This window comes from Hyperolius riggenbachi, chromosome 1 (genome assembly GCF_040937935.1).
Source record: "Hyperolius riggenbachi isolate aHypRig1 chromosome 1, aHypRig1.pri, whole genome shotgun sequence".
In the NCBI taxonomy this organism is placed as follows: Eukaryota; Metazoa; Chordata; class Amphibia; order Anura; family Hyperoliidae; genus Hyperolius; species Hyperolius riggenbachi.
The window spans coordinates 650,724,865-650,752,398 of record NC_090646.1 but is presented as its reverse complement, the minus strand read 5'-3'; the positions used below and the strand labels follow the sequence as shown (position 1 = coordinate 650,752,398).

Sequence of the window (27,534 nt, the reverse complement as noted above, 5' to 3'; positions counted from 1 at the left end):
CACATCTGAAACAAGCATGCAGCTAATCCAGTCTGACTTCAGTCTGACACCTGATCTGCATGCTTGTTGAGGGGCTGTGGCTGAAAGTATTAGAGACACAGGATCAGCAGGAGAGTCAGGCAACTGGTATTATTTTACAAGGAAAAATCCATATCCTCCTCAGTTTAGGTTCCCTTTAAGGGTGTAAAAGCATGTGAAAAAATCCAGAAATAATTATACTGTCAGGGAGGTTAATAGACTGTAGGTGCAGAAGAAAGTATTAAAGGACAACTGAAGTGAGAGGGATATGGAGGCTGCCATATTTATTTCCTGTTAAACAATACTAGTTGCCCGGCAGCCCTGCTGATCTATTTGGCTGCAGTAGTGTCTAAATCACACCATAAACAAGCATGCAGCTAATCTTGTCAGATCTGACAATAATGTCAGAAACATCTGATATGCTGCATGCTTGTTCAGGGTCTATGGCTAATAGTATTAGAGGCAGAGGAGCAGAAGGATAGCCAGGCAACTGGTATTTCTTTAAACAAAATAATTATGGTAGCCTCCATATCCCTCTCACTTCAGTTGTCCTTTAATCCTACACAACAGCTCTGCTGCTGGTAGAGTGCCGTGGCGCTAGATTGATGATTGTAAGAATCTGTGAGATTCTAATATAAAATCCTCATGCATTTAGAACCAATATTCCAGCACGAAGGCCAATATTTCAGCAAGTAGCAGGAAGTTATTATGGAAGGAGATTAGGAAGAGTTTATTATAGAATAGTTTATATCTCATGATGAAAGTTCCTCTTACCTCCAGGAAACGTCTCTGTTCTGTCCTCCGTAGTGTAGGTAGGGGGTGAGCTCTGCACTGAATCTATAGTGGTTGGCATGACGATGTCCCCAGACTCCCCACAGACTGGAGAATCCTGCAGCGTCTTCCATTTACTGAACTTGTCCATCCCTTTGGACAGAATGACCTTCTTAGTCCCTTGTTTGGCAGTGAGATGCAGCTCGTGGCTGTAGAGGGACAGGTAGCCCCTGCTGTCACACAGCCAGGCCTGGTTCTTGCTGCCTTCACACGGTTCCACCTTCAGAGTGGGCTGATCCCGCGGCTTGAGGACCGTTAGGCACTGGCGACTCTTCGTGTTGATGATGGACTTGGTGCTTGGCTCCCAGCTCCAGTACTGGTGGTGGGAATTCACCTTACACTTGGCTAGAGAGACTCTGCCGGTGTCATCCGCTGCATGGATACATTTCTCCAGCTGGGCGTTTTTGATCATGAAGATCTGGCTCTGTGCAACTGCAGAGAAAGACAGAGACTTCTATTACAATGTTTTGGGGGTTTTTCGAGGCCCCTTGCACACACCTGCACATTCAACGACACAAGGGCCATGCAAGTCAGTGGAGATCCACTACCATAGTAAAAAAAGGGGAGGGGGGGAGAAAGAGGCACCCAGGGTATGATAAAACTGTTAAAAACAGCTAAAATAAAAAAAAAAATGAGGTGGCGTACCTCAAGGACGACAAATTTGAAATGGTAAACAGTGAGGTGCCTTTGATTTGCTTTGGCTCTGGCTTTGATCTCTCTGGCACTGTATTCAACCTGAGGAAATGGGCTGAGACCCACAAAACGCATTGCCAAGTGCATACCACTTAAGGACCGCCTAACGCCGATAGACGGTGGCGGGTTTAAGTGGTTATTACATGGAAACGGCCGCTCGATCGAACGGCCTTTCCATGTCAGTTCACGGAGGGTGTCTCCGTGAACAGTGTGCGGCTCGCACGCCTAATGTAAACACGCGGGGAAGAAATCCCCGCTGTTTACATCATACGGCGCTGCTGCGCAGCAGCGCCGTAAGGCAGATTGGCGATCCCCGGCCTCTGATTGGCCGGGGATCGCCGGCATATGATAGGCTGAAGCCTATCCTACAATGAGCAGGACGGATATCCGTCCTGCTCCGCTCTGATAGAGGAGGCGAGGGAGGTAAGGAGAGGGAGCGCAGAAAACGCTGCGGAGGGGGGCTTTGAGAAGCCCCCCGCTAATCACAACTAGCCGGCGGCGATCAGACCCCCCCCCCCCCCGACAGGACATCCCCCTAGTGGGGAAAAAAGAGGGGAAGTCTGGTCGCCCTGGCTGCCACACGATCTGTGCTGTGGGCTGAATAGCCCACGCAGCACAGATTACCAGAAACACCCCTGGTCCTTATGTTTGTTGTTTACCATTCAAATTTGTCATCTTTGAGGTAAGCCATGTAATTTTTTTCTTTTTAGCTGTTTTTAACGCAGTTTTATCATACCCATACCTATTCCCCCCTTTGTGTTACTTACCCTCCCTCCTTGGCCAGGTGGCTGATACGCATACATTTGATAATAAATAATAAATAATGTTATTACTAGCAATATCGTTAAAAAAGATAACAAAAACGGTAAATAACTATTTAATTGTGGTATTACATTATCGGTAAATTTACAGATAATGTTGAACCTAACTATAACCTAACCTCTCCCTACTCTCGCAAAGAACCCTCCCCTGGTGGTGCTTAACCCTAAGACCCCCTGGTGGTGCCTAACCTTAAGACCCCCCTGGTGGTACCTAACCCTAAGACCCCCTTGGTGGTACCTAACCCTAAGACCCCCTTGGTGGTACCTAACCCTAAGACCACCTTGGTGGTACCTAACCCAAAGACCCCCTTGGTGGTGTCTAACCTTAACACCCCCCAATCCCCACTAACAATAATACTATAAATTTATATCTAATTGCAGCCGCCGACTAAATAGCGTAACGGCTCTCTATATTACGATAAATAACAATTGTTCCCACATATATCGATAAATAACAATTGCGCCCATTTTTGGCCGCAACTTTTTAAACTGCTCCTGCTGATATCACTTCCACAACTATCTAGTACTTTTTGCACTAAGAGAGTGACCGCATCCAGTTTGGCTGGACACCTGAGTGGAGTCTGTTTTGTGCATCTCCACCTGCCTACAGTGGTTGGTTGCCCCCCTACATCCTCCCTTTGTGAGTACCTGTACCTATTCCACTTCAATTGTCCATTGTTGTGACTTACTGCACCATCGGGGCTTCCGTCGTCTTTGTGTTTTTTGTTTCCTTCCAGGGTGTTCTCTGTTCACCCTACCCACCCATACCAGTACTATACTATACTTTATGTGCTTGAATATGACATTTTCTGAAATCGTAAACTTCTGATATAGTAAACGATTTTATATACTCGAGTATAAGCCTAATTTTTCAGCATAAAAAATGTGCTGAAAAGTTACCTCCTCGGCTTATATGCAAGTCACTGGAGAAAACAGATGGTGGAGCAGGTTTTGTTACTGGCAGACGAGCATTAGGATTGTGTACTAGTGATCCTGCTCTTGCCAGCTTGCGCCATGCTGTGTAAGTGCCCCGCATCCCCTGTAACACGGAGTGCAGAGTGTGCTAAGACTACCTATGTCCCCTGGCTTGTGGAGCGGAGCATGCAAGCAACGTGTCAGCAGTGCAATGATCGGGGATTCTTCCTGTGTGGCAATTGCTGTGTCTCATATCTATGACGCCATCTAGTGGCTTCTTGAGACACAGCTGTATGATCCTGGGGCACATCTGGCTATGGGGAGGGAGGCTGACTTGTACTGGGGGAACCTCTGGCTACTATGGAGGGGGATTATACGCGACTCAATCACTTTTTTCTGGTTTCTGAGGGGAAAGTGGGTACCTTGGAATATACATGGGTCGGCTTATATGCGAGTATATTTACAGTACTTAGCCCGATCCGTTGGATTTTTCCGATTTTTTCTTTGTTGTAAAAACGACAGCGTCTTTTACAAAAACTTCTTATTCTAGTTCAGGTGTGCCCAACCTACGGCCCGCGGGCCATTTGTGGCCCGCGAGGCCTGTTTATGTGGCCCGCGGAGGTGTCCTGGAGAGGATCGGGTGAGGGCAGAGGCTGCACGCGGAGGGAGACGATCGGGGGGTTATATGAGGCTGCCCGCGGAGGGAGAGGATCGGGTGGATATAGGCTGAGAACGGAGGGAGAGGATCGGGTGGTATTGGTACAGAGTCTGTACTACAGACCGTTATCCTTGCTGCATCGGCATTCGGCAAGTAGTTGCGCGCATACACCCGAGTGTGCTGCGTATTCAGCCCCGGGTAGCGCTGGGATAGTTACAAAGCCTTCCTCATTGGTTATTGCAGGAACCTTCCTCCAATAGGAATCAGCCTGATTCCTATTGGAGGAAGGTTCCTGCAGTAACCAATGAGGAAGGCTTTGTAACTATCCCAGCGCTACCCGGGGCTGAATACGCAGCACACTCGGGTGTATGCGCGCAACAACTTGCCGAATGCCAATGCAAGGATAACGGTCTGTAGTACAGAGTCTGTACCAATACCACCCGATCCTCTCCCTCCGTCCTCAGCCTATATCCACCCGATCCTCTCCCTCCGCGGGCAGCCTCGTCCTCAGCATAATTACAGGCCCACGCAGAGCCGACAGCCCCCTCAGCCAGCACAGAGCTGACAGCCCCCTCAGGCCCACACAGAGCCCACAGCCCCCTCAGCCAGCACAGAGCCGACAGCCCCCTCAGCCAGCACAGAGCCCACAGCCCCCTCAGCCAGCACAGAGCCCACAGCCCCCTCAGGCCCACTCAGAGCCGACAGCCCCCTCAGCCAGCACAGAGCCCACAGCCCCCTCAGCCAGCACAGAGCCCACAGCCCCCTCAGCCAGCACAGAGCCCACAGCCCCCTCAGCCAGCACAGAAGCGACAGCCCCCTCAGCCAGCACAGAGCCCACAGCCCCCTCAGCCAGCACAGAAGCGACAGCCCCCTCAGCCAGCACAGAGCTGACAGCCCCCTCAGCCAGCACAGAGCTGACAGCCCCCTCAGCCAGCACAGAGCCCACAGCCCCCTCAGGCCCACACAGAGCCCACAGCCCCCTCAGCCAGCACAGAGCCGACAGCCCCCTCAGCCAGCACAGAGCTGACAGCCCCCTCAGGCCCACACAGAGCCCACAGCCCCCTCAGGCCCACACAGAGCCGACAGCCCCCTCAGCCAGCACAGAAGCGACAGCCCCCTCAGCCAGCACAGAGCTGACAGCCCCCTCAGGCCCACACAGAGCCCACAGCCCCCTCAGGCCCACACAGAGCCGACAGCCCCCTCAGCCAGCACAGAGCCGACAGCCCCCTCAGCCAGCACAGAGCCGACAGCCCCCTCAGGCCCACACAGAGCCGACAGCCCCCTCAGGCCCACACAGAGCCGACAGCCCCCTCAGGCCCACACAGAGCCGACAGCCCCCTCAGCCAGCACACTACAGGCAGGCCACGTGTGAGTAATTAGGCCTCTGTTCCTCCTCAGCAGAGCTGACAGCCTCCTCAGCCAGCACACTACAGGCTGGACTCTGATACCATTGCTGCATCAATCTGCCCTGTGCATACACCCAGGTACCGTACTGGACTCTTGATACCATTGCTGCATTAATATCTGCCCTGTGCATACACCCAGGTACCGTACTGGACTCTTGATACCATTGCTGCATTAATATCTGCCCTGTGCATACACCCAGGTACCGTACTGGACTCTGATACCATTGCTGCATCAATCTGCCCTGTGCATACACCCAGGTACCGTACTGGACTCTTGATACCATTGCTGCATTAATATCTGCCCTGTGCATACACCCAGGTACCGTACTGGACTCTGATACCATTGCTGCATCAATCTGCCCTGTGCATACACCCAGGTACCGTACTGGACTCTGATACCATTGCTGCATTAATCTGCCTCTGCACATACACGGGCACACTACAGGCCCTGTAAGTGGCACAATGTCGGTTCGTAAAAAGCTGAAGGTGCACTCGGAGTGCAGAAATTTTCAAGAGAAGTGGACAAACTTGTATTTTTTCGTACAACATGAAGATAAACCATTGTGTCTCATCTGCAAGTATACAGCATCAGTGTTTAAGGAGTACAATGTCAAACGACACTATGAAACAAAACATAAGGCTAAGTATGATGAATATGTTGGTTTGCACAGAGAACAGAAAATTGCCAAATTGCGTGAAGAACTTGGTGGAATACCAAAAATGTTCAATCAAAAAAGAAAAGAGAATGAAGCAGCAGTCAGAGCAAGTTTTCGAGTGGCTCATATATTGAGTAGGGAAGCCAAACCATTTTCTGAAGGTGAATGTGTAAAAAGGTGCATCTTGGCTGTAGTGGAAGAACTGTGCCCGGAAAAAAAGAGTGAAATTGAAGCTGTTAGCTTGTCGCGTATGACTATCACGAGACGGGTGGAAGATTTGGGAAGCGATCTTCAGCTACAGCTAAAGAAAAAGGCAAGTCAGTTTGTAATGTTTTCAATTGCAGCTGATGAATCTACAGATGTGAGTGACACTGCTCAATTGTTAGTATTTATTCGTGGTGTTACCCCTATGTTTGAAATTACTGAGGAACTGGCAGCAATGAAGAGCATGCATGGAACAACTACTGGTGAAGACTTGTTCAGAGAAGTGTCAGAAGTGATCAATGACCTTGCGCTAGACTGGAGTAAATTAGTAGGAGTGACTACGGATGGTGCAAAAAGCATGGTTGGACGGCACAATGGGTTGGTTGCAAGAGTAAGTCAAAAGGTGATCGAATCAAATGGATCTCGACCATTGGGGCTCCATTGCATTATACATCAGCAAAATCTCTGTGGGAAGCAGTTGAATTTGGAACATGTGATGAAAGTAGTTGTTCACTCTGTTAACTTCATAAGATCCCATGCGCTGAATCACAGAACTTTCAGAAAATTACTAGATGAAATGGAATCAGAACACGAAGATGTCATTTATCATAGTGAAGTCCGCTGGTTGAGCAGGGGAAGGGTATTGAAACGCTTTTTTGAATTGCGAAACGAGATCAATATCTTTATGACTGGAAAATCAAAGCAACTTCCTGAGCTTGGCGATCCCTCATGGCTGTGGGATTTGGCAATTCTCTGCGATTTGACGGAATATTTGAATGAGCTCAATGTCAAGCTGCAAGGCAAAAACAAACTTATCTGTCATGTGTATGCAGACATAAGTGCATTTAAAACTAAATTGCAACTGTTCATAGAACAAGCAGAACAAGAAATATTGGTGCACTTTCCAACCTGCGCTGCCTTGCGACAAGAACAGAGTAGTCCCTTCCCAAGGAGAAAAATGATTCAACTTTTGAAGCTGCTGAATGAAAGTTTTGAAGAAAGGTTTGAAGATTTTCACAGCCTCAAGAATGAAATCCGTTTGTTTGAAAACCCATTTTCAGTTGAGGTTTCCACTGCACCAAGTGATTTACAACTGGAACTGATTGAGTTACAATGCCAGACATCGCTTCAGGACAAGTTTAGAGAAAAGTTGCTACCTGAATTTTATGCGGAACTCCCACTGCAGGACTTTCCAAATTTGCGGAAACACGGCCTGAAAATGGTCACAACTTTTGCCAGTACTTATGTCTGTGAGCAAACTTTCTCAGTGATGAAAAGGGCAAAAACTGGCTCACGTTCTCGCATCACAGATGATCATCTTCATTCTGTATTAAGAATAAATGTTACAAATTTGGAGCCAAATATCCAGAAATTGGTTTCTGAAAAACAGCCGCAAACTTCTCATTAAGAAAATGTACATCAAATGGTGAGTACAACATTTCTTATATTGTCGTTTTCTTTCCATTTCCAACACCATGTTAACTGTTACTAGAAAAACGTTAAAAGTTTTACATCGAAATTTTGTATGCATGTGTTCCGGCCCTCGAGATTTTTCTTGATTTGAAGTTCGGCCCTCGGGCCAAAAAAGGTTGAGCACCACTGTTCTAGTTCATCTAAAATAATTTTCAACTTTGAGCATCTTTGTTTATGATATTTCATTTGATGATGTACAGTTGGAGGATGCATTGTGTAACTCTGCAGTTTGAGTTGTTTGTGCGCTATGTTACTGGTAGATCAAAGATGCAGAGGGGTCCCCAGAGGAGACTATTGTGTTTAGTTATATAATGAGGATAGGCGCGGGTGAGATAGGAAACGCCACGCCGTGGCGGGATATGGGGAGGAGAGTTTGTGAGAGAAGAAAATATGTTGACAACGTTTATGGGCTATTTTAATCTCCCGCTGCTTGGCAATTTAGGGTTTTATTTTCTATAGCCCTATTTCACCTTTCTTCGTTTCGGATTGTATGTAATAAAAACATACTGGTAATCATTAACCCCCTTGGCGGTATGATTCTTCACAGATTTTAAGGTCTAAAAGCGGTTCAATTTTTTTTACCCTTTCAGACCTTAAAACATGGAAAAAATCATGCTGCTAGGGAGATCTGCAGCAAGTTCAGTGCTCCAGCTTCACTCCAGCTCCAGCGCTGCACTTTTCCCTCCCTCCTCCAGGTGGCACTGTAACCCTATAGTGAGATTGCCAGCTGTCATCATGACGACAGACAGCGATCTCACCAGGGGGAAGCAGAGGAAAGGAAGAAGAATGGCGGCAGACGTCGGGATCCCCCAGGAGGTGAGTGAAAAACACCCGCTGCGCGCATTGCTCTGCATAGACCTCCTGGTGGCTACCACGAGTTCAGCTCGGGGTTACCGCTCCTGGCATGTTTTTTCCACCCCGAGCTGTACTCGTGATTACCGCTAAGGTGGTTAAAGTGGGTTAAAACTCAAGTTTCGTCTACGGGGTAAAGCAAAGGCCCAATGTATCCGAGCTTACGCAAGTTGGTTGATTCATCAACGAGCGGTAATATTAGTAGCATGACCGCTACTACGGTAACGCACACGTTATGGTCACCCCACTGGAGTGCCGCGGGTCATGCTACTAGCGTATCTCGCGGTACTTCAGTGTGTAAGTAATGGTTACATTGCCATGCAGTGCACGGTAATATTACCGCTCATTGATGATGCAACCTAAATGGCAGTAGAGCATTACTGCAAGCACCGTGCTTAATGCACAGTGCTTGGGGGTATTGGAAGTCTATGGGCGACGCACAAAGTGTAAGCGACGGGGCGCAGTGCGTTACGCCGCACATGTGTGGACCGACGGCAACCCGAGGGGGTGTAGCAAAAACCTATGGGACACACCCACACCCACACTGACTCATTTACAGCTCATCACTGGATCTGTGGCTCTACTTTTGGGTCATTTTAGCCTTAAAGCACACCTTAACCTTCTGCCGCCCGCGTCACGCCAGTAGGCGTGGCCACGGCGGCAGCCCCAGGACCGCCTAACGCCAATTGGCGTAAAGTCCTGGGGCTCTATTTTGCATGAAATCGCGCGCGCATGCACGGAGGGAGGTGCTCTGCCCCGCCTTCAGTCTCCGAGCGGCTATTGCCGCTCGGGAGACTGTTAGATGGCGATCACACCGTCTATTTACTTGGTGCAGCGCTGCACTGGGGACAGCCGTGTGACACGGCTGTCCCCCTGGGGGACAAGAGAGCGATCGGCTCTCATAGGCAGAAGCCTATGACAGCCGATCGCCATAATTGGCCGGCTGTGGGGAGGGAGGGAATACATTTAAAGAAACAGGGTTTTTTAGAAAAAAAAACAAAACAATAATATTTATTTAAAGAAAAATAAACATGGGGGGAGCGATCAGATCCCACCAACAGAGAGCTCTGTTGGTGGGGAGAAAAGGGGGGGGGGGAAATCACTTGTGTGCTGAGTTGTGTGGCCCTGCAGCTTGGCCTTAAAGCTGCAGTGGCCAATTTTGCTAAAAATGGCCTGGTCACTAGGGGGGTTTAGCCCTGCAGTCCTCAAGTGGTTAAGTGAGAGAGATATAAAGTTGACATATTTATTTTAAACAATACCAGTTGCCTGGCTCTTCTGCTGATCCTCTGCTTCTAATCCTTTTAGTCATCTACCCTAAACAAGCATGCAGCAGATTACATGTTTCTGACTAAAATCTGACATGCTTGTTTCTGGTGTGTGATTCAAAACACTACTACAGCCAGGACTTCCAGGCAACTGGCATTGTTTAAAATGAAACACGTATGGCAGCCGCCAGATCCCTCTCTCTGTCCATTATGAGCTTGGCTGACACTTAGCTCCTTCCACGGTATGGTCATAACATTATCCCCCTACTAGAGTTATGCATTTAGTGGCTTTCACTAATAATAATTTCCCTACCCATAATTCCCAGGTTCCCCTGAAGAAATGTTGAGATATAGCTGGACAAATCCACATTATTGTATAATCTCTACATAAACTGTGACCCAAAATCACATTTCTATTTGTAAACCCCTCCTCCCCGTTGGAGAGGCTGTCAAAAAGGGATACCGGAAATGCCATTGAACTCATAGCCATCCCACATCTCAAAAACGTACAGATAACTTAAAGGGGCACTACAGCGAAAAACTGTAAAATCTAAAATATGTGCAAACATAAACAAATAAGAAGTAATTTTTTCCAGAGTAAAATGAGCCATAAATTACTTTTCTCCTATGTTGCTGTCACTTACAGTAGGTTGTAGAAATCTGACAGAAGTGACAGGTTTTGGACTAGTCCATCTCTTTATAGGGGATTCTCAAGGATATATTTATTTTCAGAAGCACTTAGTGAATGTCAGTTGCTCTGTCCAACTGCCAAGAAACTGTGTAGGGAGCAGGGAAGCTGGCCAGCATCATTGTTTAAATCCTTTTTAGGGAATATCTTTATAAAGAATAAAAGCCTAACTGAGAATCCCCTATGAAGAGATGGACTAGTCTGAAACTTCTGTCAGATTTCTACTACCTACTGTGAGGGCTGGTGCACACCAAAACCCGCTAGCAGATCCGCAAAACGCTAGCAGATTTTTAAACGCTTTTTTTTATTTTTATGAGGCGTTTTGCTAGCGTTTTGCGGATTGCTGCAGCGGATTTCAGTATAGTAGATTTCATATATTGTTACAGTAAAGCTGTTACTGAACAGCTTCTGTAACAAAAACGCCTGGAAAACCGCTCTGAAGTGCCGTTTTTCAGAGCGGTTTGCGTTTTTCCTATACTTAACATTGAGGCAGAAACGCATCCGCAATCCAAAAAATGCCTCACCCGCCGTCCACTGCTACCCAGAACTACGAGAACCGGGTCCCCGCACTTCCGTCAGTCGGAGCCAGTCTAGCGTAAGAGAAGTGCTGCTGGAAAGATACGTAGAGGGCGCACTTCTCCTGCGCAGGCTGACTCCGATGACGTCAGTGACAGGACCCAGTTCTCGTAGCTGCGGGCAGCGGAGGACGGCGGCGTGGGAGCGATCCAGGCGGATGGGGATGGAGGAGGCCCCAGGTATGTATAAAATCTTTTTATTTTTCAGCTTTAAGTGACAAGACAATATACTGATATTGATAATATACAATGTACAGCACTGCGAAAGACGTCGGCACTATATAAATACTAAAATCTACGGTAGGTATTATTTATATAGTGCTGACATTTTCAGCAGTGCTGTACAGAGTATATTGTCTTATCACTTAACTGTCCCTCAGAGGGACTCACAATCTAATCCCTACCATAGTCTATGCAGGGCAAGCGTTACCATAGGAAAAAAATGGACAATTGCCCCAGGGCCCCAGACCCTGTAGGGGCCCCGAAGGTGTCCCTCCCCCATCTTAACTGTTGCTCCCCAGGGACTCTGCAGAGTATTTGGCAGAGTAGCGTCTTATCTGTGCTGGCGGGCAGGTGAGACACTACACTGACATAGACACTGCAGAGGTCCTAGGGAGCACAGTTAAGTCGGGAGGTGGGGGTCAGCAGCAAACTCAGGGGCCCAGGAGGGAAATTTGGCCGCAACAAAGGGCCCCTAATGACGCTTTTTGGTCGGGGGTGTCTGTTGGGGGGCCCCGAATTTATTCTGCCCCGGTGCCCCACTGTTACTAGAACCGGCCCTAAGTCTATGTATGATGTACTATATGTAGTCTAGGGCCAATTTAGGGGGAAGCTAATTAACTTGTCTTGTATGGTTTTGAGATGTGTGGGGAACCCGGAGTGCCCAGAGGAAACCCATGCAAACACAGGGAGAACATACAAACTCAGTGCAGATAGCACCTTGGCTGGTATTCGAACCGGGGGACCCAACACTGCGAGGCAAGAGCACTGACCACTACGCCACTGTGCTGCCCATATATGGCTGGTTCTGCAATCCCATAATTGTAATAAAAGCTGGCACTTACCCTGAAGAAGAGCGTAGAAGGCCACAGACAACAGGCACAGATGATAGATCCCCATTATCCTGGTCGGAGAGGTGAGATCTCACAGTGAGGCAGAGAAGCGATGTGCTCAGGCTGGAGGAAGGGTCTCCCTAGTCAGGAGGATGGGGTGTCCATTCCCATTCGGGAAGGAGGGGGGGAGCAGCAGTGTCAGTGTGCACTGAAGGGAAATGAACACTCCAGAAAAGTGCAGAAGTGGTACACAGAGGAGAAAGTTAGAAGGATCGCCTCCTTTGTCAGCCAGCTGCAGAGTGTCTGTGAGCGGAGAATGTTAATCAGGCCATATCCCCTCTCCTCCTCCCTCTTCCCATCCTCACCTCCCGAATCACACAATGGATCTGAGACCAGGCCGGCATCAGTCTACACAGAACTATGAGACAAAGGATGGAACTCACCAAACAACTGCTAACATAGCTGATCTGATGAAAAAAATGTGTAAAGAAAAAGTAAAACTTCGCAAGACGTAAACCTGTGATGTAAAAATAAGCTCTGGACAGACTATATATTTATTCATATAGCTAAATATCCCCTGTATAAAAGGTGAATACTAAATGTGAATAATCGATCATCGGATAAATGTAACAGAATCAAAAGCCAATAGATCAGCTCCAACAGATCTGACTTAATATTAGTGTGTGTGTGTGTGTGTGTGTGTGTGTGTGTGTGTGTGTGTGTGTGTGTGCGTGCGTGCGTGCGTGCGTGCGTGCGTGCGTGCGTGCGTGCGTGCGTGCGTGCGTGCGTGCGTGCGTGCGTGCGTGCGTGCGTGCGTGCGTGCGCGTGCGTGCGTGTGTTTTTTAAAGTGCCTGAAAGGATTAATGAAACTTACTTTCGCTTTGTCCTGGAGCCTTATCACATGATTTTGCAAAAGGAAGCTTGCGGCAATCAGCTCTCCAGGCTGTGCAGGAGATTTTTCTTTTAGCGACTGAGAGGAGAAGATAAGACTGTCTGTACAGCAAACGGAACATAGATCTTATCTGGATGAGACAGGAGCATTGATTCCGATTTCTGAGAAGCAGACTGGTGATTTTACTGTACAGCTGAACATGATATAGCATACCAATGCAGCATTAATTCTATTATAACTTAGGGAAATTGTGATTTTCACACAGATGACATTACTTTGGAACAAAGGCAAGTTGAATAATTATATAGGTAATTAGACCGGCGTCAGGTTACTAGGAGATAAACATAAAGGAAAAGTCCACTTCTGGCGAAAAAAAAATCAATTCACTCAGTTCTGCTGCAAGGAGTTACAGAATCATGTGGTATATACTGTTATCAATAAAGCAAATCATGAACAGTACTTTACTAAACAGAGTTATGACGACAGCCATCAGTAGTGCAGGCTAGGATCAATACACACAGCCAGAGATTGCAATGCACAAAACATTTGAATAATGTAGCAGTGACACCTACAGGCTGGAGGCAGGAACACTGCAACTTTATTGCTGTTTGCTTACTTTGTTACTACTCAGTGGATTTGCATAGTTGTTGAAAAAGAGTACCGATTGCTGCTGTATGCACCTAAAGGTTCCCATTAATGATACAATTTTAGTGAATGATCGACCTTCCTATATAATAATTGTTATCAGAAGGAAACGATTGATCGGGTTCATAAACAAGATAAAAAAATTTAACCAGTCCAATAATTAAAAATGGAATCAATCTAAGAAACACTTGAAAAGATCGACAAATCAATTGTTTGTGGTCGATTGACATAATCAACACTATACGATCTGATCAATCAGAAGGTCAATCGTCCGTTAAATTGTTCCCTTAATGGGCACTTTAAGGGTCTGTACACACTGCTGCGCTTACGCTGCACTTTCAAAATCGCATGCGTTTTTTAATCGCAAGGTCTTTTGAAAAATCATGAAAGTTGTGAAGACCTGTACAGACTGGTGCGATGCGTTTTTTCTATTCTCATGAAGGCTTCATGATTTAAAAATCGCAGCGCAAGCGCAGCAGTGTGTACAGGCCCTTACACATTTATTAAAGTGCCGTTTATGGACAGTCTGTACTCCAAACAGATTACTGTTGCCGTGGTTGCAATTTTACCTTGGTGTCAGTTCTGGAAATTCCTAGCGGTCTGCAAATTGGAATAGAAAGATAATCTGTTAAAATAATAAATTACAAAAAGGCTTGATGTGCAGCATCGATTTATGGTTTTTCCAATTTTAAGACAAAAGTGGATTTTTACTGTAACTGCCCCTTGGCCAGAAATGGATTAGAATTAAATGGGGCTCTAGGCACGATAGCTGTTCTTGTCCACTGCTGATGGTCACCTGGGTTTTTTAGTACGATTTGGTGCGGGCTATCACCGGCTCCTACACTCTCTCCCAGCCCTAGACAAGTGCCTAGAATTGCCATGTAGAGGGGCGTAACAATAGACCCTGCAAGGGATGCAGCCGCAGGGGGGCCCAGCAGCCACAGGGGGCACAGACAAATAAGGGCAAGGAGAGAAAAAAACTTTCTGCTCTCTGCATAATTGTTCTAATGACTGCATCTGCTCAGCCACTGATAAGGAATCATACAAAGTTTCGCAAAGAAAGATTTGTAGACAGTCCCTATTCAGTGTTCAACTAGGTCTTGTGTACATCGTTGTTCTACCCCTCCCCAAGTGCTGTGCCCTGTAGTGATGCTTGAGGAGTCTGGGCACAGAGAAAAAAAGCTTTCTAATCTCTGCACAATTGTTCCAATGACTGCACCTGCTCAGCCACTGATAACAAATCATACAAAGTTTCATAGACAAAGATTTGTAGATTTGTAGACATTCCCTATTCAGTGTGCAGCAGACTCTTCTGTACAACGTCCAGCCCACAACCTCTCTACCCCTCCCCCAAGTGCTGTATTGATGCTAGAGAGGTCTGCAGAGCCAGTTCTGCTCCATCTGTGATGGACAGAGTGAGTGTAATAAGCTGAGGCTGTTCTGTATACGTTTTCTGCACACCATGGGCTTGATTCACAAAGTCGTAATAACTCATATCACTGTCGCGCTAGCGTTTTGCACGCGCTATAATGCGCGTAACGGTTTTCGCACGCAATCACGAAAATACGCATCTGCACGTGAAAAATTCACGATTGCGAGTGAAAATCTGCGATTATGCGCAAAAACGGTTACGTGCGTTATACCGCATGCAAAACGCTAGTGCGACCGTTATATGAGTTATCACGCCTTTGTAAATTAAGCCCATGTGTGTCTGTATGTGTGAAATGCACATTTTATCACAGAGGCTAATGTCATTGATAGAGAAAATGCCTGCAGTGCTTAACTGCTGTCTGTTCTCAGTTTACCTGTGCAGAAAGGGGGGGGGGGCAGTGATTTCTAGTTATGCCCCTGGCCATGTGGATAATACAGCTCTGCTCTAGGCTCTCCAGGGCAGTATTCCCAACTGGCGCACAGTGCTGATGAAAAGAGTGATGGCTCAGGAGGTTAAATAGGTGGATGAGAAGTTGGGGTGGGAAGAAAGGGTTTGAGTTTATGAGAACTGGGCTGTCCCCTTAGCTGCAGCCAATATAATAGGGTGAGGCTGAATATTAATGAGGACTGGAAGGCGACAGCTGCACTGGAGGAAATAATGACCAGTAGATTGGTAGAGATTTTAAATGAGAATTCATAGGAGAAAGGAGGACAGGAATAAAGGAACAAAGAAGATGGGGGTGGTAGTCAGCAGAAGCTGAGAGCGATGGGGGCAATGTTAGCAGGGATAATAAACTGCATTTCTTGTAAGAATAATACAATACGTCATTAACAAAACAACATTTATGCAACAAAATTCAAGAAGTTTTCTAAACAAATTTGGTGATCTACTTTGGCATATATATACGGTTGCAACTGATTTAGATCCAATGAGTATTTTTGATCTGTTATTGCTGTGCATTGATTAAATGCATTTTTTTCTCTCAATCCGAATTATCTGATCGAAAATGATATCTTAACCACTTGCGGACAAGCCGCCGCATTGTAACGTCCTGCAGGAGCCTTGACATTTGAATGCGTCGCTTTCCCCCACCACCGCCGTGCACACGCACCACACCCCCTTCCTTGATGCTCGTACCCTCGGGTCACAGAGATCCGTGATTGGGGTACGGGAAAAACCGTTCCCCTAACCGATCGCAATGCATGGGGCATGTCCATTCATTATACAGGAAGTAGTAAAAAAAATCTTGAATGTTAAAAAAAAAAAAAGCGAACACTTCCTGTTAAAAAAGGATAGCATTTGCAGCGCAATCTAGTGGCCAAAAAGTAAAAACACACAATACATGGATTATTAAAAATCAATATAATGAATCCCTTCACTTCCAAAGCACAACACTTGTAAAAAAAAAAAAAAAAAAAAAACAGATATAGTTGCCTTCGGGTCAAATATGTATGTCATGAGGGTATATTACTGTCCTTTTATTATGTAAGCGCTAGTAATTATATAACTAACAGGGAAAAAAAAAAACTGAAAAATTACACCTATATTTCCAAATAAAATAGGGCTGTTGCTAGGATCCTAAGCGATCCAGGGCACTTTTGGGCACTGTAGCTGGGAAAATGAGTGTGGCCATGTACCATAATGTGGGTGTGGTCATGGGTCGAGACAAATTTTCATGAACTTAACAGCAGTCAAAGGAGGCCTGCCGCTCCCATGCTTCCATTGAGGCACCCCAACTCCCAGCATGCCCCCATGGAAGAACCACATTTCCCTGCATGCCCCCATAAAGGCATCACAGTGCCTAGCGTGGCACCACAACACCCAGTATGCCCACATAGAGGTACTACAGCACCCAGCATACCCCACAATTGATGCACCACAGCTTCCAGCATGCCCACCATTGAGGTGCCTCAGCTGAATCTGCCTGGGAGACATCCTGGGAACCCCAGAACAGATCCGGGGCACGTGCCCCGGCACCAAAGTATGTCCCCTATATGCACAGTAGGGCTGTCATGAAAAGTAATTTAGTTGTGTTACACAATGGCAATAAAGCGCTTGAATCTAGAATGCGTGTAGTACTATTCCTCCGTGGCCTCCTGTATCTAAAGCCCAATCTGTATGTTATGTAGATATTTTGGAAACATTTACCAGCAGGCCTATGGATGTTGCTAGGAATTCGGTCCCACTGGGCCACTAGAAAGGTTTTCTCCAGAACACAATAGGTCATTATTATTGTACAGAAACAGGCAGGAAACTCCATTATTAGTGTTGGAAGGTATGGAACTGTAATGAGAAGTTGGATTTTTAGTTTGGCTGTTACTGTATTTTGTTTTTGCTCTTCCTGAAATCATGCAGCGCATGATACTGTCTGTTATAATCATCTCTAATATCACTTAGTTGTAATTTCTTTATCTGCTCATATTTTAACATAAACCTGAAGCTTTATTTCTTTTTTAAAGTTTCCTACTTACGTCAGTCGGAGGAAAGCCTCCGGATGCACCAGATGCTGCCTGATGTCTCTGACCCCTCCACTGCATGCCGTAATCCCCTTCCTCTCCATTGGCTATCATTCATAAACCTGTTGTCGGTAAAGAGAATCAGTGTGGGAAAACACAGCTGTCGGTGTTTTAGACTTCTGGCTGCGCATTCATAAAAATGTTGCCAGTTGCGGTAGCAGTGCGGAGATTCCCCGAATTAGGCTGGCGGTAGGCAGGCGGTAGGCTTGCGGAATCACAGTAAGCTGCCGAATTGATACATTTCTCCGTGTTCCGCTCTGCTGCAGCTGCCTGGGAGGTCTGTGTGTCTCCAATCACTTACATTGGTATCGCCACATCAGAGGGAGCGGTACTTCCCGACCTCACACCGTTTGCGGTGATCTTTATGAATTAACATTTTGCTACATTTTTTTACAACAATCACCGCACAAGGCGGTGATTTATCGCTCTGCTCGGTAATGTCAGCTTTTCATGCGGAAGGAGCCTTTATGAATGCAGATTTTGCTACGTGTGCGGGGAAGTCAGCTGTTTTAATCATTTCCGCATGCGGAAATGCTGTATGAATGATAGCCATTATGGGCTCTGTGCACGAAAGGGTCCATGATACTGTTCAGGCCATACATGTGGGGAGACACAGCGCTTGAACCAGGACACTGAGAGTGGACAGGGGAGGCTCTATAGAACCCAGAGCCTTCCTTGGCCATAAGTACATTTTTGACTTTTTTGTTTTCTAGCGTCAGTTTTGCTTTAATGACAAGATTGCAAAAGGGGTCTGCAGCTGAACGAGACGCTCTTCTTCTTCCTCGCTGTGCTCCTCGCCGCGTACAAGCGCGCCGCGCTGCGCAGGCATACATGAAGGGAAGCACAACAATATTGTATTCAACAATATTGTTGAATACACCTACCCTGGCAGTCGCTACTTTGACCGTCTGCCATCAGGTCGCCGCTACAGATCCATACCAACCAAGACCTGCAGACATCTGAACACTTTCTTTCTCCAAGCTGTCCACCTGCTGAACTTGAGCGAACGCCCTCACAAAAACCCCATAGTCTGCACTGCTGCCCAAATCATGCTGTAGTCTTTTTAGATATGCTCATTATGTTGTAATCTTTCCACTGTTAAGTTATGTCGCTAACTCTTGTTTTTTTCCTCTATTCTATACCCGAAGCTGCGTCTAAATATCTTTTATCTGTATAACAGCTTTCCATGCCGTGTGTACCATAAAAAATTCCGTTCTCGGTGTCTGTCGTACTCGGCAAATAAACTGATTCTGATTCTAAATATCTTCAGAGGGCCACAGCCCAAGAATTGAGGGGCTTTGGAAGACCAGAAAATCCCCTGGACCCTCCACAGGCAGGCTTCGCCCTACTGAGGCAAGTATACTGTATATATCTTTTCTTTTTTTTATAATGTGACTTCAGCTTTAACTTACGGTGCCCATATTCTAATAGATGGGCACCAGATGTGTCCAAAAGAGCGATCCCTCTGAAGGTGGCCACTAATGATACAATTTGCAGAATGATCGTAATTATGAATAATCGTAAATGATTGTTTGAGACAATGGACAAAAATCTCCTATGCAATTCGATCAGATTGATGGGATTGAACCGAAAATCAGATCGATTTCATTAATTTGATTGTATTGGTTAGGAGATTTTTGTCCTTTAGTGGTCCCAAACAATCTTTTACGATCGTTCATATGAAGAATCGTTTGTAATCGGTCACTCAGCAAATTGTATCATTAGTGGCCACCATTAGATCAGAATCTCATCAGAGAGGGATTGAATAGATACGGTAAGTGACAGTAAGCCATTTACAGTGCATTCTACTCTGGACAAATGAATATCTGATGCATTTGCGTACACATCACATGTATTTTACATTTTACAGTTTTTGGTCATAGTGCCCCTTTAAGTGTTCTTAGTTTGCATACTGAGATCAACAAAGTACAATTTAATTATCGTATATTTCCTGGCTATGGTTCTTTATACCATCTTTATGTTTTATTATGCATTTTAATTCCAGTTTAATAATCCAGTATTGAAGGCACTGCAAACTCTGTCTTCCTAAAACAGAACTTAATTATAAGTCATCACTTCCAACACGTCCGTAAGAAACACACAAAAAGTAATTACAGGCTGTGCTAAGGACATATTCAAAACACAAGCCCTTTATTTATCCACAAGGAGCATTCAGAGTCCTAAATATCAACTCCATAAATAGCTCAACATTATTATAAGTATAAAAATACTAAAAATGTAACAACTGTCTCAGGTGAGAGGTATGCTTTTTCTAGTTGAATATTTACATAAAACAATTTTATACTTCCTCATGTACAACACCAGTGTCACCAAGAACCATGCAAAAAAAACAGTACCCATAATGCTTCACTGCAGAACAGTGGGTTAGGCCTTGTAAATGATTGCTTTTGTAAGCTAAAGGGTACCAGAACTAACATGTAATGTGAGATAAATGTGCATGTACAATCCCAAGCCTAAGCTGTATTCTCCCTTTTCTTCTTCACTGTAAAGGCTAAGAATTCTGGCATGCAAATTACACTTTCTCTTCAGCTGAGCATGATTAGGGCACGAGAGGAAAAAAAATGCTACATTTTAATTCTAGTTAAAGTATTTAATGCTAGTTATACAAGTAATGCTTAACTAGCTACTTGTTTGTGTTACTCCTATTATATTGTAATTTTTCATTACGGTAGTTAAAGTAAACATTTTTGCATTACATTTTTACGCTCGTAAACAGTTGTGCAACTTCAACATGAAAAAAAATAAAGCACTTTGCCTAAAAGCCAAAGGAATTATGTGTAAAAAAAATGGCACGCTAATGCATAAATCCAGACATTGCAGTGTTACGCTGATTCTTGGTCGACCCAATGTCCTTATCTTTTGTGGTTTACATCAGAAGGCTATAGCAAGGTCAAATAGTCCAGCAGTGCGGTGGATTTCACAGATACTCAGGGCCGGATTTAGGCCAAAGCCACCTAGGCCATGGCCTAGGGCACCACAGGAGCAAGGGCACCAAAGCAGCAGGCTGAACTTATGCAGCATGTGCAAGCTTGAAAATGCTGCAATGCAGGGAGATCAGGCCAGCGCCTGACCATGGTACTCTGCTACCAGTGGCCTGTGCAGTGGCCACCATGTTCTCTGTGCACATCTGCATTGTGGCGGGCGGCAATGGAGACAGAGGGGAAGATACGGTGACCATACGTCCCGCTTTACCCGGGACACGTCCCGCCTTCGGGGAGCGCTGTCCCAGGCTGCATGAGGTCCCGGGAAACGTCCCGCTTTTAGCAGCGGGACGTCCCGGCCTCGGGACTCTGGCCACCGTACAATGAACTAGCCGCAGTGTCTACTAGACGCTGCGCTAGTTCATTCCCCGCAGCCCCGCTCCAGCCTGCAATGTTCTCCTCCGGCAGGCACAGGCAGAGCAGGGCTACGGGAAGATGGCGTCCGGAGGCGGAGCCCTGTATTGGAGACTATTTGTCTCCAGTACAGGGCTCCGCCTCCGGACGCCATCTTGCCGTAGCCCTGCTCTGCCTGTGAGAGGCTGAGCGGGAGATTGAAGATCGTCCAGGCCAGGGGGAGCTGCACCTGAGGCACCAGAGGCCGGCTGCGTGAGGGGACGTCTTCTGCCAGGTGAGTAAATGCTTTTTCTTGCAGGTGAAGTGTTTGCCCACATTGTGTTCATTTTGTACTGACATGTTTGCCCGCAGTGCATTTATCTTGTACTGACATGTTTGGCCGCAGTGCATTTATCTTGTACTGACATGTTTGGCTGCATTGCGTGTATTTTGTACTGACATGTTTGCCCGCAGTGTGTTTATCTTGTACTGACATGTTTGGCCGCATTGCGTGTATTTTGTACTGACATGTTTGCCCGCAGTGCGTTTATCTTGTACTGACATGTTTGCCCGCAGTGCGTTTATCTTGTACTGACATGTTTGCCCACAGTGCGTTTATCTTGTACTGACATGTTTGCCCGCAGTGCGTTTATCTTGTACTGACATGTTTGCCCGCAGTGCGTTTATCTTGTACTGACATGTTTGCCCGCAGTGCGTTTATCTTGTACTGACATGTTTGCCCGCATTGCGTTTATCTTGTACTGACATGTTTGCCCGCAGTGCGTTTATCTTGTACTGACATGTTTGCCCGCAGTGCGTTTATCTTGTACTGACATGTTTGCCCGCAGTGCGTTTATCTTGTACTGACATGTTTGCCCGCAGTGCGTTTATCTTGTACTGACATGTTTGCCCGCAGTGCGTTTATCTTGTACTGACATGTTTGCCCGCAGTGCGTTTATTTTGTACTGACATGTTTGCCCGCAGTGCGTTTATTTTGTACTGACATGTTTGCCCGCAGTGCGTTCATTTTGTACTGACATGTTTGCCCCCATTGCGTTTATTTTGTACTGACATGTTTGCCCCCATTGCGTTTATTTTATGCTGACATGTTGCCCGCAATGCGATTATTTTGTGCTGAAATGTTGCCCGCAATGTGTTTATTTTGTGCTGAAATGTTGCCCATTGCGTTTATTTTGTGGTGTCTGGGGTAACTGTTGCTGCATTTATTATTTAATGGTCATAGTTGGCTGTGTTTGCTGCTTTGGGGTTATGGCATACTATTAAATAGCATCACACAGGTTCTGCACACCTATGATGTGAATCCACGTTTGACCACATCACGGCGTAAACACTGCTTTCTTATGCCTCGCTGTTGCATCATTACGTTAGCTCCGCCCATAGAATGTCATGACCACGCCCATTTTTCACGCGCGCTGCAGACAACAATTTACCCCCTGTTTTTCAACACAATTCCCCCCGTCCCAGGTTGAGCCTACAAAAATCTGGTCACTCTAGGGAAGAGGAAGCTTCAGCACTAGATACTAGCTGAGAAAAGAGTGACACTGTTGGCTGCTGCAGTATGAAGGTGAGCTGGCTACCCATACTGAAATGGGGGGGGGGAAGGAGTGGGAAAAGGAGGGATTAAGGGAGTCATCTGGCTACCTATACTGGAGGGAAAAGGGGGAGGGGTCATCTGGCTACCTATACTAGAGGGAAGGTGGGAGGGGTCATCTGGCTACCTATACTGGAGGGAAAAGGGGAGGGGTCATTTGGCTACCTATACTAGAGGGAAGGTGGGAGGGGTCATCTGGCTACCTATACTGAAGGGGGGGGCAGCTAGTGACAGTGGCCTGGGGCGGTACAGAGTACAAATCCGGCCCTGCAGATTCTCAAAGAGAGCAGTAAAGAAAAAAAATATGAATAACTAGTGAAGAGAAAGAAGTGTAGCCAGGTAAACAAAAGATATGTGTAAAGCCATATTTAGAAAGGGGAGCTTAGAAGTAGCTTTTGTCTGCAGTGATCCTGGGTTCAGCTGCACTTCCATGTTTACAGTAACTGAGATGTAATGTAACTGTAAACACTACAACACTGAGGCTGCTGTGTCAGGTTCCTTCTCTTTAGGCGGAGTGTGCCACTAGCTATTGTGTCAATAGAAAGTGCTTTGAAATAGTGGCAACTGTGTATATTTCTTGTGGTTGTGTCACAGACTTGTAGTAAGAGATCTGGATTATGGTTTTGCTGCCCGTTTGTCTATATGTCATAGAATACTATTTATGGTAAAGGACACCTGAAGTGAGAGGGATATGGTGGCTGCCATATTTGTTTCCTTGTAAACAATATCAGTTGCCTGGCAGCCCTGCTGATCTTTCTGGTCAGTAGGGTCTAAATAACACATCTGAAACAAGCATGCAGCTAATCTTGTCGGATTTGTCATGGACCTCTGACTTGCATGCTTGTTCAGGGTCTATGGCTTAAAGCAGGGCGGCCCAAACTTTTTCGGCTCGCGAGCTACTTTAAAATTCACTGAGGCCAGGAGATCTACCAAGGTTTCAAAGGCACTCAAAGCCACTATTCAAAATCCATGATGGTTTCCAATAGTTTATGTACAGGTGTCCAGGGCAGTTTCTAGGCTACATTGCACCCAGGACGAGGGTGCAGGGTCGGACTGGGACACTAAGGGCCCACCAGGAAAGTTTCAGCCTGGGTCCCGACCACCCTCTCATGCTCTCACAGGAAGTATAGTGAGAGCGTGATTGGACAGCAGAGAAGACCAGACCAGAGCAGCGGCACGCAGAGCTGGAACCAGGAAGTGATAAGTTGTTCCCCGCTCGCTGCCGCTGTGGTACATTCTGGTCTGGAGAGGGTAGCGTGGAAAGGGGGACCCCTAGATGGGGGGGGGGGGAGACTGCCCCCCCTGCCCGCTGCTCTGTGCCCGCCGCAGCTCCTCCTTCTTGCGCTGTGCCCCCACCTGCAGTGCTCGGGGCCCCGGGGACACTGACGTCACGTGATTTAAGTGTAATTGAAAGGCCTACCGGGGAAAATCCTGAGCTCCCGCTGGCCCAGTCCAACCGTACGAGGGTGTAAAAATTGCGCCCCGAGTCCCCCCCCCTCCCCGGTCTCGCGAACCCATATTCTTTAGGCACAGTCATAATCTTCCATGGGCGCCGTGCACTGACAGCCTGCAGTACCACTACAGGACATCATGTGTCATCACGCAGTGGTGATGACTTGACGTCGAACGCAGGCAGCTGCAGAACGCCCAGGAGGAGTCACGGAAGGTGATCGTGCTGGTGTTCTTTCTTCTTCCATTGGGCTGCACCGCACGTAACCGGCTTCCTACCGCCTAGCAGTTATGTCCTTCTGCCTGCACCTCCCTTCTTCTACTTGCCGTTCTGCGCCCAGGGCGGTCGCCCCACCCGCACTGCCCAAGAAACGGCCCTGCAGGTGTCCCCCGATGTCAGCTAAGGATTAGCAACACCTGACTGACCCCCCATGCAGAAATGTATTAAGATGTAATGGAGGCCCAGGCAAGACAGCAGTTTTTGCCCACCTCTGATGATACCCTGGCTTTTTCAGTAAGATTTGGTTTGGACTAGCATCCACCAGGCCCCTAGACTCTCCCCAGGCCCTAGGCAACTGCCTAGGATTGCCCTGTGGATGATCCAGCTCTGCCCCCAAGTACATTGTGCTTTCCATTCACCCCAGCCCTTCACGCTTTGTTGTGTGCCGTTCCATCAACCCGCCCTCCAGCGTGTCTGTACAGCCGCGGCCACGAGCTGGTGTCTGAGGGATCGAGTCCTGGTCCCTGTCTGGCAATAATAATTGGATGTGTATATGAGGCTTTATATCTATTTCTGTTGCTGGGGGCCTAACTGACCCCCCCAGCAACATTTTGGTTGGGTCCCCCAACTGTTCACACCCCAATTCCAAGTAGTGACTCTTTCTGTCTGTTGCCTATAAGAAGTAATCTATTTTAGACTTGCACTGGAACAAAGAGAAATATACAGTATAGCGATGCCCACAAAGAAATGCCAAAGTGGCTCCACTGGTTAATCAGGGAGGCTGAAAATTTCCATGCTTGTTGTCATGTCCTTAAAGAGGACCTGTAGTGAAAAAAACGTAATGAATAATTTTTTACAATATTAATTTATAAATTATTTAGTGATCGTTTGCCCATTGTAAAATCTTTTCTCTCCCTGATTTACATTATAACGTTTATCACAGGTGGCAAAATCTTTAGTGTCCCGTCAGGTGATCTCTGCGGAATGTTTGGTTACTGAGAGTTCTGAAGCCAGTACAAAATATACCTGTCTGGGAGAGTGCCTTGGAGTGGAGGGGAAAGGGGGGAGAATTGAGCATTGCTAACCAGCCTAGGCTAATCATCATTGGGAGGGCGGGGTTAGATACCAACACGCAGAAAGATACAGCCTTAGGAAGTATTTCCGATGCTGAAACCAGGAAAATGACTATAAAAGTGTGTATCCTGAATACTTTACTGCATTCTGCTATATTCTGCTGATGCTGCTTCTCCATCAGGAGCATAGCAACAGGGAGTGCAGAGGTTGCAGCTGCACCGTGGTCCTTGGGCCAGAGGGGCCCCGAGGAGAACTCCCTCACCTGCAGTATCAGCTCTCTATTGCTCCTGTGCTGGTAATAATCACTCCTGTAGATGCTTTGAATAGAAGTAGCAATCATTAAAGGACATCCGAGGTGAAAATAAACTGATGAGAAAAACAATTGTATTTATCCTCCTCCTCCTAAAAATAACATTTTAAGATATCAGGGCAGCACGGTGGCGTAGTGGTTAGCTCTCTTGCCTTGCAGCGATGGATCCCTGGTTCGAGTCCCAGCCAGGGCACTATCTGCAAAGAGTTTTTAGGTTCTCTCCGTGTCTGCGTGGGTTTCCTCCAGGCACTCTGGTTTCCTCCCACATTCCAAAAACATACAGATAAGTTAATTGGCTCCCCCTAAAAATTGGCCCTAGACTACAGTACTTACACCATATAATATAGACATATGGCAATGGTAGGGATTAGATTGTGAGCTCCTTTGAGGGACAGTTAGTGACAAGATATATATATATACACTGTTCAGCGCTGCGTAATATGTCGGCGCTATATAAATACTAAATAATAATAATAATAATATCCCACAGGTGTCTTTTATATTTAAATGTAGTTATTAAGTTTTTACTGTTGCATTGTCTCAGCTCAATGACACTTTCATTGAAGCATATCAGAGCTCAAATCTATGAATTATTGACCCTCTTTATCTCTTTCCTGCTCCAGGTAGCCGTTTACTGACAGGAAAGTGTTTTATGGCTGTGATTACTTATCAGGGAGGGTTATGCTATAGTCTGACCCAGTCCTGACCCGGTCCAAACCAAATAGAAACAGTCACTTGCATACCTGATGTTTAACTCTTTCAGGCAGAGAAAGAAAAAAAAAAGGAACACAGCCTAGTGATTTGTGTGCTAGGCACTGTACAGACACATGTCTATCTCATCATGTCACATGTCACCTCGGGAGTCCTTTACCAAACTGTCCCCCACCCCCTTCTTGCTCCTCTGACACTGTGGTTGTCCTTGGCAGGTTTTGGTGCTCCATATCTATTGTTATGTATAGAGTGCATTGGGGGGCCCAATGTAAAACTTGCACTGGGGCCCAGAGCTCCTTAGCTACGCCACTGGTTTCCATCATTTAAGATTCAGTACAATGGCTATTTTTCCTAAATACATTTATAAGGAGGGGAATAACAATAGACCCTTCCTGGGGACCCCATGGGGGGGGGAGTTGTCTTTTCCCTGTCCTGAGAGACTGACAACTAAGGGCACTGAGAGAAAAAGCTTTCTGCTCTCTGTACAATTGTTCTAATGACTGCATCTGCTCAGCCGCTGATAAGGAATCATACACAGTTTTGTAGACAAAGATTTGTAGACGGTCCTTAATCAGTGTGCAGCAGTGCCTCCCCCACCTCTCTACCCAAGTGCTGTGTACTGTAGTGATGCTGGAGGAGTCTGCAGAGCCAGTTCTGCTCCATCAGAGATGGACAGAGTGAGTGTAATAAGCTGAGGCTGGGAGCACACTCGTCTGTCGGTTTTCTGTATGCGTTTTCTGCAAACCACTTGTATATGTGAAAACATGCATATTTATCACAGAAGCTAATGCAATTGATAGAGAAAAATCAGGTCTGAAAGTGACAGTCTCTGTCTGGGTCGGGACAGGGTCGGACTATAGCCTAACCCTCACTGATAAGGAATTGCAACCATGAAACACTTTCCTAGCAGAAAATGACTTCTGAGAGCAGGAAAGAGGTAAAAAGGATCAACAGTTCATAGATTTTAGCTCTGGCATACATCAATGAAGGTGTCATTGAGCAGAGACAATGAAACAGTAAAAATGTAAAACGTACATTTAAAAATAAAACAAAACTGTAGGATATGTAAAAAAAAATCATTTTTAAGAGAAGGTGGATAGCTACAATTAATTATCTCATCAGTTTATTTTCACCTCATGGAATGGTTGAGAAATGACAATACTTTGTATTGTTACTATATTTACAATATACAAAGTTTTTTTTTACCAATGTATATTTATGACACGAGTGC

The 27,534-nt window shown here is 46.3% G+C and overlaps 1 protein-coding gene across 1 annotated transcript in view; it reads right to left on the bottom strand.

The window, feature by feature from the left end:
- LOC137560784 (uncharacterized) overlaps positions 1-12,409 on the bottom strand; it is a 32,680-nt gene extending 20,271 nt beyond the window's left edge. Inside the window, exons 1-2 of the mRNA XM_068271929.1 lie at positions 12,120-12,409; positions 793-1,281 (exon numbers count right to left, since the gene is read on the bottom strand). Of these exons, the coding sequence (XP_068128030.1) occupies positions 793-1,281; positions 12,120-12,174 (544 nt within the window). The 5' untranslated portion in view covers positions 12,175-12,409. The remainder of the gene's footprint in view (positions 1-792; positions 1,282-12,119) is intronic.
- Positions 12,410-27,534: the final 15,125 nt, after the last annotated feature.